The sequence below is a fragment of the Lutzomyia longipalpis genome, chromosome 1 (assembly GCF_024334085.1).
Source record: "Lutzomyia longipalpis isolate SR_M1_2022 chromosome 1, ASM2433408v1".
In the NCBI taxonomy this organism is placed as follows: Eukaryota; Metazoa; Arthropoda; class Insecta; order Diptera; family Psychodidae; genus Lutzomyia; species Lutzomyia longipalpis.
In genome coordinates, this window is record NC_074707.1 from 25,829,483 (window position 1) to 25,848,826 (window position 19,344).

The 19,344-nt window shown below is 34.9% G+C and overlaps 3 protein-coding genes across 4 annotated transcripts in view; all 3 read left to right on the forward strand.

Moving 5' to 3' along the window:
* The window catches only part of LOC129797522 (LIM domain-binding protein 2), a 421,356-nt gene that overhangs the window by 281,342 nt on the left and 120,670 nt on the right, over window positions 1-19,344 (forward strand). The window lies entirely within an intron of this gene.
* On the forward strand, window positions 2,899-5,470 carry LOC129797757 (uncharacterized). The gene is made up of 3 exons (XM_055840596.1): window positions 2,899-3,562; window positions 4,485-4,671; window positions 5,009-5,470. The coding sequence occupies exons 1-3, from the start codon at window positions 3,403-3,405 to the stop codon at window positions 5,193-5,195; spliced, it is 534 nt and encodes a 177-aa protein (XP_055696571.1). The 5' UTR covers window positions 2,899-3,402; the 3' UTR covers window positions 5,196-5,470.
* Window positions 8,329-11,943, forward strand: LOC129797755 (uncharacterized). The gene is made up of 3 exons (XM_055840593.1): window positions 8,329-8,877; window positions 9,523-9,721; window positions 10,648-11,943. The coding sequence occupies exons 1-3, from the start codon at window positions 8,676-8,678 to the stop codon at window positions 10,787-10,789; spliced, it is 543 nt and encodes a 180-aa protein (XP_055696568.1). The 5' UTR covers window positions 8,329-8,675; the 3' UTR covers window positions 10,790-11,943.

Below are 19,344 nucleotides of genomic sequence, written 5' to 3' on the forward strand. Positions count from 1 at the left end.
GTGCAATACCGCGAGACATGCATATAAATTATTTTAATCGAAAAATCATACCGCATGTCAACATATGTGAACAGCAAATTTGATGTATGTGCCACTCGGCTAAAAGGGGTGGTTGACTCGAAAATCCCCTTGTTGGCCTAACAACATTTTCCACCCATGACTTTTTTTTGGCCCCAGAGAGATACAAACCACCCCCGCCACGGAAGGTAGCTAACAGCAAATAAAATATAACGTCCCACTTGAATGGGTTATGAGCGCGATTACTCAAATTCACAAAAGAGGGAATTGAACCCTCAACTGCTACCCCTTCCACACACATTCAAGAGCTTTGGTGGAGGACTGTGCGGTTTTCCTGAAAAAAAAAAAAGAAGATGAATGTAAAACTCTCGATATGTCGCATTGAATTTTATTCGCGGGATTCAATTGATTCCCGGTATACGGCATATTGTGGATTTATTTTCTTGTAGCAACAGGAAACAAGTAGAGTGATGTAATGCGGGTGAAAGAATGACATGGAGGAAAGAAGAATCAATCAAAAATTTAACTTCCGCATATGCGTCAAGTTCCATTGAGATATACATTGTGATTTCGATGATAAAACGATTAAGATGTGCAGAATTTTGGAAGAGTCATTCGCTCAACATGACAAACGCTTATGGTTGATTGCCAACCACACCAGCTAAATTGTAACAATACATTTGTGAGGGATTTGTCAATACAATATGAATGTGTTTAATTAAAATGTTTCTTTCATCGAAGTTGAAATGAATAATTTTTCCCATTCTTTTCTATTAGACTTAGAAATTGAGAAAAAAAATATAATTTAAAAATAATATTTTTCAGTCAATTTTAGTTATGGATACACAACAAAATAGGGATTCGCAGGATGTAAAATGACAAAAATTGCATTTATTCCATGAACAAATACCCTCGATCAAAAATATATGATAAAGTAAATGACAAAGGGTAGTAAAAGTGGGTGTGATTATGATGGAAGAGGCATTTATTGCAAGTAAGTCTCTATATATCGCAGTGAATTGCATATAATATTCGTGTATGCGAATAATGATATATTTTATTGGACAATCCTCACACTGAAATGAACACAAGCTTCCGTCCTGGAGGGTGCGTTGAGGAATCCCCGAGGGCTGTTTGTGCTTTAGCAAATTTGGATTGACGTATGTATTTACTACTATGGTGTCCTTAACGTTTATTTATGCAGCATAAATGCTGGGCGGAGGTAAGTGATGAATTTGAGAAAAGCACCTTAAGGGATATTAAGCATTAAACCCTCTAAACGACACACTTCCATTTAGACCATCTTTACGACACCCACTAATTCATGCACAATAACGTAAATTTGAGTGACTTTGTCCATTGCGATAAAATTTAGATCATTCTACTCATAATTTTGGGGACACGTGTATATTGAAATACACGTTAAATTGTTCAAGTTTGTTAAACAACTATTTTATTATTTTGCATTTTGGTAAAGAAAATTTTACTTCCTGATGGTATTTTTTTAAAGACCAGTTTACCTGGAAATTTTGGATTTTTTTATTTATGTGGAAGGTGTTAATATTCTTGTTTATTTTTCTACTTAAATATTGTGCATTCTTTAATTTATAAAAAGTGTCTACATATGACAACTTTAAGCCGTTTAATGTATTTTAATTGTGATACACTCTTCAAAAGCGCAAAGATTCTGTTAACCGTAAGTTTCTTCATTAAATGACATGTACCTATATATATTTTATAAAACAAAATAAAATTAAAACTCTGTGATAACTATATACTCATATACACTTAAATTTAGAATTGCCTAACGTTATACGTTTAGTGGATATACATATGTATATACAACACATTGTGAATGGAAGGAATTATTGCGATTTATCTATCAGTTAGCAGTGATCACAAAGCATGTAGTTCTCTCAATTCTTTGGCATTGAGATGATTGATTACATTTTTGATACGAAGAGTCTTTCAAAGCTAAAGTGCAACCATCACAATTTAACTTTGCATGAAAGTATTCTTACCATTGAGGCCTCTGAAGTGTGTGTTAGTATGACCTGTTAATTAACCTATTTTAGGTGTTTTTTTTTTCTCTATATGTAGTGTCTCTGGTATATGACGATGTAAGAAAATTCATTTTCGAAATATTCGTTTGGTACCTACTCTATTTCTTTTTCTTTTTGAACAGATTCTTAACAACATTACTTTTACTTTGTAATTAAAAATATCCTTTAGGTACCTAGTTAATTTTTTTAACATTGTATTGTATTTAAATTGTTCTGTAACTTCAAAACTGCAAAGAGGTGAATAACACTCTTAAGTGACATTCTTAAGTTAGATAGCATAGAGAGTAAATAGATTTTTGCATACTGCTTGGTGAATTTTTAATGATTTCTCTAAATGTTCCATTGAAAGACAGACAGGTGTAATTGGTGAGATGATTTATGGATGATTGTTCAATCATCGGACAATGTCTGAATAATTGTGTGGCTATTTTTGTACCAAAAATGTCGCCATTCAATATGCAAACAAATTGAGGTATTCTGGATGTTTTGATACATCAGAAAAATGTTAATTGCCTGGTTAAACAGAATATTTTCTATGATCATCTCCTATCAATAGCAATTCAGAGCGAGGTGATTGGAGGTGATTGAATGTGCGCACTTTTATCCACGACGTGGAAGCAATATGGAATTTTTTTAGACACCTATAAAGATAGGTATATATTAAAAATAGAGAATGGCTTTTTGTATAGTGGTGATGGCGCTTTAAACAAAACAACAATGTTGAATGCGGAGCTGTGTTGGGTATTTTTTTACGTGAACAGAGAGCGAAACTCCAAAATACACCTCTCAGGTGAGTTGCTTTGGAGTCTCTCGTGCTCCTTCAGTCGATCATGAGCACTCCAATTGATCGTTTGTCTTGCGGTTTTCCTCTCTTGTGATCACGAAAATTATACCGCATTGTGTAATTTTTTTTTGTGAAATAATTCCCGCGAAAGTGAAAATTGTATAAACGCGGGTGCTTAGAAAAAAATATAAGACCATCTCTAATAAGGAATATCCGAAAATAGTGAAAGCATAGGTATTTTACACCTAAAAGACTGCGAAGATACTTGACCTATACTTGGCGTTGAGAAAAATTCTCAAGGACTGTGACTTTATTCTTTAGCTGTGTATCAAGTTGAATCTATACACCACAATGAAGGTTCATGTTAATAGTAGTTTTCATCAATAGCCACGACATTTATTGCATTGGCTCAGGCGATAGATAAAGTTCTGAAATAAACTTAAAAAACATATCGTTTGTGTTAGAATTTCAATGCATTTATCACGAATTGTGAAAATATTTTAGTTGATTTAAATTTTAATTGTTTTCGTGTGAACAATGGAAGCGGCTTGGAGATTCCGAATAATGCTGCTAATGGCATTTGCTGTGATACTATTTGGTGACTTTTTGGGATATGGGAATGTTAAAAGTGACCGACCTTCTCCTAGGAATCCTTCAAATTTAAGGGACGAGGATCCAGATTTGCATATTGTTGATGGTAATAAATGTTGTATAATAAAAAACTAAATTTATTTGTTGAATTTTTGCAAGCATTATTGGGTGCAATTGAGGTAATAACAATCTTTAACAATGATATAGTATGGCTGGATGCATTAAAATTTCTCAATTCCCATCAATTTTCACAGAAAATTGCACAAAAATGAATTCATTTGAAAAAGATTTTCTCACCTCCACTATGTACCAATTAAAGAATTTTCCATTTCACAGTCTCACGCATTAAGAAGTTTGCAAGGAAAATGTTTTACGAAATACCTTAATTTTACTCGTTGCAAACAATGTATAAAAAAGTTTTAATCTTGCAATTGTCTTGTCTGACAAATCTTTTTTTTTTTTAATATTTTAAGCAAATAAAGAAAATTTTCGGTCTTCTCTGTAGCTTTACATTGTCTCAGAGGTACAAAATTATGTATATTTTCAATGTCACAGCTTTTTGTATTGATTCCGTATACATTTATTTTGTATATTTCACTTCCCAGAAGCTTGTTTGGCGGCTTTTTTACCATTAAGCTTCAAGAAAACTAGATAGAGAAGAATAACTTGCCATCTGATATGCTTTATTAATGTTAGTTTTTTCTTCCAACAAATATAGTATTTTATTTTATTTTTTGAATTGTAAAAGCCAAGGTTGAATCGTGCTATCCGATGCCCTCTGATTTCTATTTCATTTTAACGCTTCTGCAACGTGGAGTGGATTTTTAATTGCACTTTCCGCGTCATAATGCTTTACATTGGATTCTTCCAATAGCTACGTGAAGATTGACTTGCACCATCGAGACTGACCTCCGTGAATGTCAGTTACCTCGCTCTCTGTAAATCTGTGAGAGACTGGTTTTGCATCTGAATTAAACGTCATCCACTTCCTCAAGATCTTGAGAATTTTATATATTGTTATTTTGCAGGAACAGCACTCAACATCCTCGATAGCTCACCCGAGGAGACGCATACATCAGCCACATATCAGATCTCAAAGAGGAAGCTTACAGAGACCCTGAAGGAATCCTGCTTGCCCAAAATGCTGTGCGAGATGGCAGCAAGACCCAGCTACAATTTGAGTGACAGAGAGCGGGATCTTCTCACTCTGATAAAGTAAATAAAATATATACATATTATAATTTAATGTCTCGGTATTCAGACTATTCAGATGACGCCAAAGAAATACCATGGAAGTGTTATTTATTACACTGTCTTTATACTGCACAAGTAACATAATCGCTTTCACTCTCCACCATATGATCACATAACGCCAACGTTTTGTGCAATAAAGGTGATATTACGTCTCTATGTACCTTCAGCTCGGAAGTACTTATGTACATTATGTGAATATTGTTTTCATCAACAATTTTATGGTGGACTTTCTTTGGACAGTGCCGCATTCCATTTTATCTAATTCTTTATTGTTCTTTTTTTTCCTGTACCTTTTCAGATCAACAACACTCACCCTGGCAATGGCTGTTGCCCCAACTCGCTGGCACTTTGCAGCTCACATGGGACAACTCTTGCGATCCGGCGATTCCCTCTCTGGAACCATTGGATGTTCTCAACTCTGGCCAAATTGCCCATTCAGTTCGCAAAAATTAATGCAATTGAGCTCAAAGGTGTCACTCAAATAGACGCCAATACGCGATATTTTACGAAACTCATGTGATTTTAATGAATAATGGATGATCTAGTCTTATATGAAGAAACATTCATTCATGCAAATTTTGTTGATAGATTAATATACTATATACTTAATTTTTTTTTTACATTATTGCTAGTATTTTTTAGTTTGTTGGATTTAATTAAGGATATGCTATATACTATGTATTTTGTAATGTATGTACAATTACATATTACACAATAAGGTGAAGCTTTTGATAGAAATAAAGTTTACAATCTTACCTCATCTTTGCCCTTTGAGTTGTGAGTACAGCGGAAAATAAATGATTATTTCTTTCATGTCAAAAATACACAACCTGTTTTTCGATTTAATCATACTACATTAAAAAAGCCGGCATAATAAAAAAGATCTTATTTTTTACCAAATTCTTGTGGCTTACATAATTGCATTTATTGATCGATTGAGTCACCTTTCGTCGATTCTACAGGGTTATTCAATTTTCATTATACAAAATTGTTCAAAAATTTATTAGGAATTTTGAAATTTTGTGCTGAAAAATTAAAAATATATTTTTGAACCTATACGCATTTTATTTAAATATTTTAAGCTCTCTGTTCTCAATCTCTATAAATAAATTGAAATAGTCAATGGAGAAATCATTTATGTACCTATCTTAGTTTTTGATTGCATGTAACTATTGATTGGCTTATTAACGAGAAAGCTTTCTATTTAAACATACTATACCCCTGCACGTACCATACATGCATGCATACACACATGTATGTATGTATGTAATAAAAGTAAAACAAAAAGTGTAGTTTACTGATTTCAAAGAGAAACAATATTATTAAAAGTGTTCAACATCATTTAAAAAATACGAATATTTTATTAATAAAAGATAATCAGAAATCAATAATTTTTTAAATGCAATGCAAATCAAAAAAAATAGTCAACCAGATTTATTTTTAAAATATAATTGCCGCCATTTAATATGGCAAGGTGAACTTGCTATGCCCTTTGCCTTCACTACAGACCAATATGCAAGGTAATATGACCTTTCCTTTTTCTAAACTTTTTTTTATATTACTTTTCATAATTTTTGTTTAATGAAGACTTAAATTATGATCCGTTCTTTGCTCTCAATAAAAATCAAATAAACGGTGCCATATTTTGTTGAATTAAATTGAATTTTAAATCAATGCTGATGATCTTGATCTTGAAGAATTCTGTCGTATTTGTTTTTTTTTCTTGGGATCACTACAAGATCATTTTTAATACAAGTGTTATACTGCTATTTTTTTTATAACTTGATTACTTAATTTTGTATACATTCAGGCTGTAAGAAAATTTTGAACTTAACTGTCTTAACTATTTCATTGTAGCTGTTTTCTTCTTTTAATTTTCTTTTATAAATTTATAATAAATATGTCAATGAATAATTTTGCAGAAAGCTCACATTTAAGTAGGTATACATATGAGTAGTAGTTCATACAGCAACATTTTAATAATTCGCAGTGGCACTTTCCCCGCGAAATGGGGGCTATTAAAATTGGTGAAATGAGAAGAAATCGTGAAGTGGTTTTGGTGGCGTATAAAAATTTATCAAAAATATGATCGTCATAAATTTCAGTTCAATTAACTATGGAACAATGATGGAGTGTCTAGTGAGAGGTGTTTGGTTTTGCACTCCTCTTCCGACTCATCTATACTGTGTATTCAAACATGGAAGGAAAATATGTAATTAGTTTTTCCTTCGTTATTCTATGGGTCTTCTGCAAAGTTGCATAACCTGCATAACTGAAAGTGACTTCAATTACTTCATCTTTCAGTGGAATTGTGTGCAGCGGCGTGGATGATATCTGTCTGGGGGATTCAGCTGGGCAAAGATGTTGGGTGGAATAGTGGGAGATCTTGCCCATTGCATGTGTGTCTCTCTTGCACCGTTAATGTTTGCAAAACATTATGTTGCACGCTTCGGTGGTGTTCCACTCTCTTCATACCCACGTGGGATTCCACCCTGTCATCACCACCATGTGGGCAGCATATAAAAAGTTCATTTGACTTTGCTGTTTAACATCAAAACCAATCAAAACATATTTTCCAGTACTTTGATTTTAACCTTTGAGTTCGCATGTGTTTTGTTCCTTTTTTTTCTATCATGTAGAAAGCATGCAACATTTTTGCTTCCTAGCTGAAAGAAATGCTTCTTCCTCGACAACTTGTAAATATATAAAAACGATGATATGAAATCAGCAATTAAAGCATGAAATTTACTGCGCACACCAGCTTAATCGATACATAAACTACTCACGTTTACATCTGCTTATGCAGCGATTAAGTCTGCAATTTGAGGAAATATTACTTTGCAGCAGCATCCAGAAAGTTTTCACTTTCCTCACAGCATTTATAGAGTAGCTTTGCTGCAAGCTCTCTTGGATGCAAGAAACGGAAACCATTTGGTCTACATTCAATCATTTTCACTGACCTAACGTGGAAAATAATCGGCATTCCTCGGAGAAGTGCACACAAGATTGGATGCAAGAGGAATAACCCTGCACCGTGAATTCCAACGACAAACAACACATAACTATCTTTGAATGACGACGTAACAGTTACCAAAAGGCCTCGACCAATGCACGTCGCGTAAACTTTCACTTGCCGTGTGCTCCAAAACTTTAACACAGAGAAAATACTAGGCCAGATGTTTTGAGACTTTGCAAAATGCTCAATTCAATAATTTTTTGTCTTGTAAGATATTAAAAAAATATATAAATAAAATTATTTTTATTTTAATCACATAGGTACGTATGATTGTACTGTTCATTTTTCTGTTTCTGATATAGAGTGTGTGACGTATACCTGCATACATGAGACTGATCTTATAGTATTTTTTTCTGATATTATAGTCGAGTCAGGGAAAAACATATATAGATGCCCAACATGCCTAAGGATATCAAGAAATAAAATTAAGAATGAATTACATATTATGCTTATAAATTTTATACGTTTTCTTGTAGAATTAAAAGGAAGCTAATAGAAAACATAAATGCGATTAGAGAGAAGTCAATTGTAGTATACAAATGCTTCTACTTTAAAAATGAAACGAGGTTTGAAAGTAAAAGAAGTGTTATGCCTCACAACGAGGTGCTTGCTGAGACCAACTTCAGTCACTCTGTGAATTGCCGATGATCCACAAGACAAGTGCGTTTCCGTGAGCACAAAAGCTCTCAGTACTGAAAAACAATCGCGATTATCAAGTGGTGTGTGATCCATCGTGTTGCTAATTGAGATCATTTTTCATCTCAAGAAACACAGTGCTGAAGAAAGTGAGAAAAAAGTTACCAAGTGGAAGACGAACCAAAGAGTGCAATCTACGTGACAAATATCAGAGTCATTTGGAAGAGTGCTTTCATTTATTTTCCCCATCAAGTATAGCTAAATGATTAGCCATTTCTTTCGAGTGTGAGAGTGTCACAATAAATCCTCCATTATGAATCTCAATAAGGTGTTGTCGTCATGTGTGGTGCTACTTTTTGTGATCATCCTGGCAATGGATATGCCAGATTATGCTGTGGCTCAAGCTGAGCAACCCCTATTTGAGTTACCTGTCCAATTGGTTGGCTTTCCCGTCATCATAATGGCTGTGCGACTAACAAATTTCGTAAAGAAGCTCGCATATTCTCTTAATCCACGTAAGACATTTTTTCTTTATTTTAATGTAGGTACCAAATTGCCAAATTTCTAAGAAATTGTTTAACTTGACCATGGAAATGTTTCTCCATATATGTATTATTGCAAAATTATGACATAAGATGAACCTTCACTCTTTAGCCCGAAGATATTTGCACGCATGGGAACTTCTTCGCAGTATTCGAATTTAGTAAAAAGACTAAGAAATCTTTTACATAAAAACCGCTAATTCAAAGCATAACTTCTCTTTGATTTTATTCCCATTTCTTTATCCCAATTAGCACGAGTTACTGTTTTTTTATTTAGCCACAAATTTGGTACATGTTACTTTTTCATTTTTTTTTCTGTAGGTACTCTCAGTCTTTAACACGGTAGTTATGCTCTGCATAAAATTACATGAGAGAAAGCACTTCAAATGTTTAATGTGATTAATTATGCTACAAAATAAAATATGATTAAGTAAATGGGAAAAAAGTCAGAGCTGAATTTTCTCATGTATGTACTCAAAAAACTAATAAATGAGCACTGTTTCCCTATTGTTAATTTCGTGCGTATAAAAAGCCGATTTTGACATAAATCAAAACACTAAACCATGATTGAATGAGGTGTAAACTCATGAAACTTCCATTTCTTAAATACTCTTACAGAAACATATCAGTCTCGCACTCGCCGCTCCATTGAACACGCGACAAATGCTTATGCAACCGTTGCCATTGATGCTACTGTTGCAGAGAAGAGGATCCTGTCGGAGTTTGGACCAAAAGCTTGTGTCCTCGAGGAACCCTGCCGGATACACGCGTGGAAGTCAATCCCAGGAGAACAGCCCGACTGGAATGATATCTTGAGGTAGGTGACTTTTCTTTTCACTTCATCATTAAAATAAAACATAAAAAAAGAATGATATAGAATTATCTGTGGAAGTTATATCTTTAAATTAGATAATACGGAAGTTATAAATAACTTTTGGAAATGAATTAGAATATTCATTTCCAAAAGTTATTTATAACTTCCGTATTATCTAATTTAAAGATATAACTTCCACAGATGAGTGTTTATTTATGCAAATTGAGTATTAATTCATTGAAAGTTATGTGGAATCTTTCGTTGAATAATATAAACTGGGTCGAATGGTTTCAATGCGCTTCTTCTACTTTTTATTTTTTTATGGAACGTTTTCAAGGTTTAACAATTACAAGAAACTTCCTTGTTCTACTTTTTTCAAAAAATTCTTTGAATTACCCGAATTATCTAAACATGTTTCTTTAAATAAATGCGATTCTTGTAAATAAAAATATAGATGATTATCCACAAAGAAATAATTGATTAGTATTTTCTTGATAGAGAAAAACTTTATTTAGGAATTTAATTTACTTGTTATTCCTTTCACACAAAGAATACCTAAGTTTTTCCTTAAAGCTCCGTGCTGTAATTTACTAGTTCAGTGTCCAAAATATTTAATTTTATGTGTGTAATTTCAATTTAACACATATTAGAAAATGCTAAATTAATTTTTAGGTTTTATATAAATAAAATACGCACCTATTAGTATCCTAATAAAAAAATGTGTCGATGAACTCAATGAGCACCATAACGTTGCTGTGACCAGGACCACCTCAGTGATCTCCGACTCTTATCATAAACATATTCGAATACTTTTAAACTTGGGCTTATGATTTTTCTCACTCGAATCTGAAATTAATATAATTTTATAAATTCACAAAAAAAAACATTTTAATAATTTTAATTCTGAATTTTTTTTTTTTAATTTTCAGTAATTACAAAATTCACACAGTTGGAATGCGTCAATGGTATCTGCTCTCAGTCTTTCTTGGAGACGTCATTAGAAGTCCCAATCTCTGCAAGCAACTCGCAAAACGATTGGATTGCCACCGAGAAAATCGAGAGCTTGCGTGAGCCTAGTCACTCTGCTTGAAAATCATTTCCAATTTAGTTGTACTGTTTTCTGCCCAAAAAAAAAGTCTTTTTATATTGTGCAAAAGACTTTTTTCTCGACCTCTGAGTAAACATTGTGATTGTGAGTATTTCGAAACTATGTCTCGTTTGGATTTCTTAAGCAATACGCGGTGGGAGCTTTTGGATTAAAAGCTCACACCACACCTGCTTTACGCCTGCAAGTTCTTCGATTGGTGTTACACTCTCACTTTCCGCTAGATGTTGCTATTGAATTTTACGCGCTGAAAAAACAAACAGGTGAACCCGCGACGAGTTTCTTTTGCGGCAATTTTCATGTGGTGCAGCACTCTATGTACAATTGCGGCTCTTTCGCAACTTTGCCGGGATTTCTGGTTTTTCGAGAAGAATCATGTGAAAAAAAAATGCAATTTCAAATTTCCACCTCACAGTTGTAAGATCACACGTATGGGTTATTCCAAGTTGATTGATTAGCACATTTTCCCTATGATCAGTTATTTTGATCACACGCGCGAAATGTTGCACAATTTTGCCATGATCGGACGTTGTGAAGAAAAGTGAAATTTCGGTTATTCAGAGTGACGTCACACGGGTTAACATCCTGTATGAGGGCGTCTAAATAAATTGTCTTGTTTGTTGTGGTCAATCAGCGATTCGAAAGAGAAGAAAGTGATCTCTCACCGTGTGGGCGATCATTTTGCAAACAACTAAAACATGGTCACACAATACGTTCATCAGCATTTAACATTTCAAAAGTGTGACGAAACTAGGTCCACTTAGTTGCCAAAATATCTTGACCTATGCAGAAATTGCATTAATGATAAAAATTTGTTTAAGTAGGTTGTCGATGGTTAGAGATATGAAGCCATATTATATCATTTTGCGCCTCTCTGTAAACATAAACAACGTGAATACAATGGGGAGGTGAAAAATATCCCACAGTCAAACACCTTGATATATACTTTCACAAAAACACATAGCAAAAATTTTAACTGGTGGAATGGTCCAAATTATGCATGTGTGTTTGTCTGAGGAAAGTTCTTCAATGAAGCCCACAGAGTGGCCTCCCCACTAGTTTCTTCTCCATTTTTCCTATACCTGAGTGAGACTTTTGCCCACAAAATCGCGAACCCAACTTCAATTAAAGAAACACATTCCGAGCGACTAGATGCATTTCGTGACGAGCTGGGAGTACTTGGGAATTATTCATATATTGGAGCGTGAGAAAAAGTGCAAGAAAAGTGGAAAGTGATCACAAAATACGTTGAATTCTTCAGTGAAATGTGTTGATTTACTCACAATCAGTGAAAAAAAAATGTTACGATTAATTCTTTTGGTGATTTCGTCTGTATCACTCTGTCGGGCGATTCAAAGTCCGGAGAATATTACTTCAAGGTGAGCAAATGTATGATGTTTGTGGACCGTTAAATAGTGTTGTACTTGATGCTTATGTGATGCATTTTTCCGTGGGGAAGAGCATTGCTCCGCAATGGATTTGCATAAATTAATTCACGTCATTCATTACACATCTTACACATAGACTATAGGATAGGATTACACTTTTCATGAAAGTTTTGAGATGCAGGAAAATTTACCTTGCAAAATTTATGATATAGCTTGAATCAAATTTAGATGTGTTTCTTGTAAGAGAAATTAAAATAAAACATCAATATAAAATTGATCAATAATAATTATTTTGTGGGCAAATTTTATTAATTTGATTTATAAAAGAGTCACAAAATACATAAACATTTTATAATGAATAATTAACGTATAATATATTTTGAAATTTTCGATTTAATAAATTTCTGCAATATTAGACGCTCACAAAATGCGGTCAACTTTTTCCCCGATGATACCCAAGAGAATTACAACACAGCACATGGTGTTAATGCCAACGACGTCTCATCATTTCGCTTCCAAGATGATCAGAGAGATTTAAATCAAAATGAGATTCTGGTGTCACCAGCACAGAAATTTCAACAAGCGCCATACCAAAGACCACAATCTCCATATTACTTGGCTCACTATGCTAATCCCGGCGTCACTAGTAATCCCCGTCCAAACCCCTATGCTGGTGGATACGGATACTACGTCCCCAATCAGGACGACAATCAAGTGGGTATCCTTCCACAGTCACCATATCCCTTTCAGAGGCCACAGCAAGTACCTGGTCAATTTGGGGCACCAAATTATGCGGCACAATTTGCCAACAACTACCGTCCCAGTGGGCCCATTGGCAACTTTCCCGGTGGGAATTTTCAACAAGTGGGCGCTGGTCCATTCAATGATGGCTACAGACGTCCACTAGTAAACGTGGGTGAACAATTTGGACATGCTATCGAAAATATCGCGAGATTCGACGATTTGCAGTGTGTACCAAAAATACTCTGCCAAATGGTGGGAAATCCCAATCGGCAATCCAGGCTCCCGGCCTTTCTCAGTGCACCATCGCTAACAGCGTAAGTTACTCAATCACAATCTCTAAAGCAACAAGAAATTCCCACAGAAACTCATTGAATTCCTCCGCAGTTTAATTTCAGCACTTCCTTTTACATCCCCAACACTGATTTTTGGGCGTGCTGCACTTCTTGGCTTTAGTGGCGGTGAAAGTCGATGCGATTCCGCGTACCCGAGGTGTCCCAAAAATGAGGTAATCATATGAATTACTCACCCAAACCCATAGATAGTAATATGAAATGCATGTCTCGATGAAAGTGAGATCACACGCTCAAAAGTTATATTGCAAAAAGAAACCAATAAAAATGGGAGTAGATTGAATAGTATGTATAAATTATTTTCCCCATGTTGGTTGAATCTATAAAATACTATTTCACATCCAGATTCGATTGAGACTTTTTTTTTTAATGACAACAGGCACTTGAAAGTTTTTGTTGTTGTTGGAGTAGGTATATAACATTTAATTAAATTGAATTTTAATGAGATTTTTTATTGAAACGCCGAAAGGAGACAATTCGCCATGATTGGCTGCATTTATTGTAGTGACACAGTTCTGGTAAACATAAATCAAAGAAATTGCTTGAAGTGCAAAAAAATACAATTTGTTATGTAACTGTTAATATACCTAATTAGTTGATGTAGGTAGGGGAGACCGGGGTTAAAAAAGTCACTACAGGGTTTAGAAAAAGCTCAAAATATAATATTTCCCAAATAGATAAAGCGAAATGAATTGCTCATTGATTTAGGAAATTTACTGTCCTATAACTCTTTCACAGATCATTTTGTTCTATCTAGCTAGGAAATATGATATTTTAGGCTTTTTCCAAACCCTTAAGTGACTTTATTAGCCCCGGTCTCCCCTATATTTTTTTAAATACTATATTTGCATATAAAATCAAATAATTTGCAAACTTCTACACGAAAACTGAATCATTGTTGTACTGAAAATTGTAGGTATTTATAAGCTTTAGTAGGTTATTGTTTTGTTGAAGACATCCTATAATTTCATATTTTTTATGAAATTTTAAAACATTAAATTCACTAATCTCACTCTTAAATTTTTCTTTGTACAATTTTTTTCAACAGGATGACATCTTAAACTATTTGAATAACCATCGAGGAGGTTTCTTCAGATTCTTCAACGGTGGTGCTAGCTTTGGGGATGACATTCCTACTTATCAGCAAGAGTACAGGCCGGGATACCAGCAGCAAATTAATAGCCAAAGCCCTACATACCAGCAAAATCAACAAACCAATTTTGATTTGAGTTCACTTCAGGCACTACTTCAAGGCGGTGCTGGTAGTAGTCAAACGGGTGGCATTAACTTAAACAATCTAGGATCAAACTCGATAAATCTTGGAAGTTTAGCCTCTCTTATTGGTAGTGGGAATACTCAAAGCTCCGGAGCTAGTTCTCTGAGTTCTTTAGGTTCTCTTGCTTCCCTGATTAGTGGATCTGATAGTCAGAGTAGTCAGACAACGGGATTGAGTCAACTTGTTGGTAATCTTCTTACGGGACTCGTAGGAGCTCGATTTTCTGGAAGATCTAATCGAGGACGACGTCTTCAAAAAAGAAGTGTTGATTCAAAAGTAGCTGAAAATTTTAATAGCAATGAGAAAATTGAGAAATTATTAAGGAGTTTCTCGGAAAATTCCGAATCTGATACGAAAATTACAAGCAAAAAGAGAAATTTGAACGATGAATTGGGAAATGTGGGAAGCACAAAGGAAAAGGAAGTAAAAAGGAAAAAATACATTGGAGAAGAACCCAAAAAGGATCATGTAAAAACTTTACAGAAACTCTTAAATGCCGAATCACGGATTGTAAAACTGGATAAGCAAGAAAGCCAAGCAGAAGATCGTATATTGAATAATGTGGATAGCATTGAAGCAGAAGACAGAATTCTAAGTGGAATGCAATTGCCAACTTTTCATCAAATGCAGATAAATCCAATAATTTTCCCACAAGAATACGTCTATGTATCCAGTGATGAGGCGAACAGAATTCCAAAATTGATAGGATTTGGCCCTCCGTCTAGCCTACAGTTCCCAAATCACCTTCAATTGCAAGCAGCAGAAATGATTTTTTCACAAAAATTCTTCCCAGAACCATACCAAAATCAAGATGGAATTATTCTTGATATACCAAAACCTCTTCCACTGGAATTCTACGACAGGACCAAAATGATTTTTCCCGATAGAACAGGAACGGGAAATTTGCGTTTCGACAATAACTTCTTTGTCTCAGAAACACCGCAGCATATGCGATTCGGGAGGATCCTAACAGGATCAAAGAGGCCGCAGGAGGGCACTTATACAGGATTCGGTGGAAATAGTGCTAGTACAATTACCTACAATAATGGAGATATTTTGGTGCTTCATCAACAAAATCGACCGCAGCCGAATATACAACAAAACTTCCATCAGCAGTACCCGCAGTACCCAATTAATTTTGGAGGGCAATATGCCCCTTCAAGTCAAAACTATCAAGTTCCTCAGATTAGCAACACGTATCCTTCTCAGAGCGATAGTGGAAAAGTTTATGTAACGAATTCCCTGGGAGTCACTGAATATTACATTAATGCCCAGGGACAGAAAATTCGACTGTGAAGGGAGACATTGAGATTCTCTATTTAATAATTTATCTCTCCCCAAAATATGTGTAAACCACCATGTCATCCTTTCGTCATCCTGTGCTGTAAATATCGTACTAATCCATCACCATGATTGAGATTCCGCATCGAATTGTAATTTTTAGCAATAAAAATTTTTATATGAAAGAAAAATCAGTAGAATTTCATCACTTTTGTTGGTCTATTTGTTTATCGTGCCTCCGGATTGTGAAGTATTAGATTTTTGTACTTACTACGCTTCCTCTTAGATGAATCATTTCATTAAGCAATTTTCTGGGATCTCCATTGAATCTTGCTGTAGGAAATAGAAGTAGGGCGAGAGATTATGAGAGCAATAATTGTAACATGTTATGTAGTGTAGTGGCTTTAAATTTAATTCCTCTCGTAAATCTCTACTAAAATCATTGAAGATTTCTTTATTCAAACATAATATGGAGCTTCTTATGCTCATTTAATTGGTTTGTAAATCTTTCACACGCCGATATGATGCGGTTTTTCATTACTCGTCATTTATTTTGGATATAAAGTCGTCGGTGGCGTGCCCTTGATTGATAATCTGTGTGATATTTAACCCCGCGAAACATGCATTCATTAGCTGGTGATGTTGCGGTTAATGTTCAGCAGCTCTATCAATTTCCACACATGAGCAACTCACCCCTAATCCTGGGGTAGTCATCCTACTAGAAATATGACGTAATTGTCACGGGTGGGCTTTTTTTTTCAAAACTCATGTCGTAATTTGATCCATCTATCTTAATATATATCTTAATATATAAAGCTGAAAAGTTTGTTTGTCTGTGGCACATGAACTCCTCCGAAACGGCTGGGCCGATCTTGATGAAATTTGGTATGGGGGTAGAGGGGGTCAATACGAGTTGCAAGCGCTATATGGGATTCCGCCCCAACCCCCCTTTATAGCGCCCCCACACAAAAATTGATTTTTCCCTATTTCTACCTGCTGAAGGGTCAGATAACGGGATTTTTTTATTTAAAAAATTTTTCGGGGTACCGTATTATTCATTCCCCTTAGTAATATACGCCCCCCTGTTATAGCTCAAAATGGAGTTTGCTCACACGTGATTGGGGGCTAGGGTTTACTAGTCAAACTATAATTTGACACACCAATCAAACATCGTACCGGAATATGAACCTAGCGTGAGAATATTTCTCCTTGCCGACTGTTTGTTAGCAATTTAATGTAATTTTTATCACTGATTGATTGTATCCTTATACATTTAAAATGAAAGCGCGTCTTATCTGTCTCTTTTAATCGACGTGTCCCAATAGTTTGGGATCCTTAAAATCAATTTCTTGTTTTGTGGAATATACATGAAGAAGAAGAGAAAAGTGAAATTCATCAAATTGCTTCATTTTCATGATGGTGGCAGCGAAAGGAATGAAAAGACTTGATTTTTATTATGAAGAAAAGAAAAACGGAGGGGGTGGAAAATTCGTGTGACATACACGGTTGACACTGAACGATTATTTCCGTTTAAGAAGCCACGTGTCCGGTTGTTGGCCATCACACAAAATCACAAAACATCACAAAGAATCCTTAGTGAATGAAATCCGTCTATGAGGACAAAAGGGGATCCAGATAATAATTGCTATTGCCACACAATAAGTTAATCTCATCTCTCATCTTGCAGATTGAGGGTGAAATTCGTCATTGAGTGTGGCAGATCGTGTTGAATGATTTTTTTTGTGTGAAATACATTTTGAGGATTTCAACGAGAAATTAATTTACTTCGGATCAAATTTTACATTGTGGAAATTTTAATTAACACTCACATACTTACCACAAAATGAACAAGTCATTGAATGAAACATCACATATGCGGCGTAGTCTTTTGCCAGCCTATGCGGGAGGTGTATAATATTCTCTATTCTGACAATATTGGTGTGTGCATAATGCGCGCCAAAATGAACACTTCATATAGCACACCGTTTGGAGGTTCCCTCCTGCATAGAATTCACCTTCCCTCGGGTTGCGGCGTCACATCAAATGGAAATGCTTCCACTTTGTTGCAGAAGCCAGGAGTTTGGGCTAATATCCAATAATGCGGCGTGAAAGCATCAAACACCACCGTTCAAAGGGTGGATTTTCCATACAAATCGGCATCTGTGGGAGAGCGAGGGTGTGAGCTTACACCAAAAAGAGGTAGATCAGCGTTTGATGTCTATTTGACAATTATTGTAATTTATCCCCTAAGAGGTGAATGCATTTTTTCACACTTCCTAATTTCATACGCAAAAGTAATTAACATCTCAGGAAATTTAATTTGCATCTCCTGTAAGTATAAGTTGGATAGGTATGTATATAATGTACAACATTCTAATGAATTCTTGCTTTTCTACCCATTTAACTTATTTGTTCTAACAAAGAGTTTTCTTGTAAAAATATATAAAATTGTTATTTTTATGATCATAAAAATGTCATAGAAATACATGAAATCACCCTTCCCAAGCCATATGCACGATATGATGATAGGTAGGTACATCGAATAACGTTGTATGGATTAATAGATTTATAAGAAGTAATTAATCTTGAATATTTGAAGGACAGGTTGGTGGTCTGATTAATTAGGTAGATCGACCATCTGTCCCACTTTGAGGTCTCTTTGAATGTGCTCTTTCTGTTCTCAATGAGAAATCACATAGATCTGTGGTGGTTCGATGACATCCTCCTTTGAGGTAAACATCCCATTATCGAGCGCTTACCCAGGTTTCGCCTCCATTGTCCGGTGCTATTAGTGAGAAAAATAGTGTCATTGTCATTGTGTCATTTGCGATCAAATGGATAGATAATCGCTATATTCACAATATGAACTATTCACTAAAATGCTACCTACTTCCATCCACTACCACTACATGGGATTTCACTTCATCAGTCTGTTGACACGCATCACAAAGTCCAAAAAGGGGTGATTTGCCTCCCTGGCATTGTTTCTCTTTTTCACTTGGGGTTGATTTAACGCAATTATTTATCGGTGCGTGACATAATACCAATAAAGTGTTATTATTTTTGTAAAATATTTTCCCTCAAATGAACCAGTGTGGTGGATGCACAAAAGTAGCATAAAAGGGATGAAGTCCCATTTCTCTTAATCTGTTTTGAATTCAAACTGAGAGCAATTATTAGCAAATTTTCTTTTGCAGAGGGCAAAGTTTATTTTTTAGGAAAACAAATTTTTGGGAAAAGGCATTATGTAATATGGAAGGTGTCATCAACCCTCAATGGTTTAGGGGTTTGGGAAATTAATAAAAATCAAGGAATTCTCCGTGAAACTATTCAAGCCCCACGAATCATTTTGTCTGACATGAATGTCACATCCAGATGAAGAGTAATGAGCATTCGGTACCAAATTTATGATGTCAATGCCCATAGTAAATGTGCAATGAAGCTTTCATATAGCACATGGAGACACATGTTGTATTCTTGTT

Excerpts from the sequence above, each read along its gene's own strand:
- LOC129797757 (XM_055840596.1), top strand. The coding sequence starts at position 3,403 with ATGGAAGCGGCTTGGAGATTCCGAATAATGCTGCTAATGGCATTTGCT. Across the intron at positions 3,563-4,484 it reads AGATTTGCATATTGTTGATG|GAACAGCACTCAACATCCTC; the intron begins GTAATAAATGTT and ends GTTATTTTGCAG. Across the intron at positions 4,672-5,008 it reads GATCTTCTCACTCTGATAAA|ATCAACAACACTCACCCTGG; the intron begins GTAAATAAAATA and ends GTACCTTTTCAG.
- LOC129797755 (XM_055840593.1), top strand. The coding sequence starts at position 8,676 with ATGAATCTCAATAAGGTGTTGTCGTCATGTGTGGTGCTACTTTTTGTG. Across the intron at positions 8,878-9,522 it reads CGCATATTCTCTTAATCCAC|AAACATATCAGTCTCGCACT; the intron begins GTAAGACATTTT and ends ATACTCTTACAG. Across the intron at positions 9,722-10,647 it reads GACTGGAATGATATCTTGAG|TAATTACAAAATTCACACAG; the intron begins GTAGGTGACTTT and ends TTTAATTTTCAG.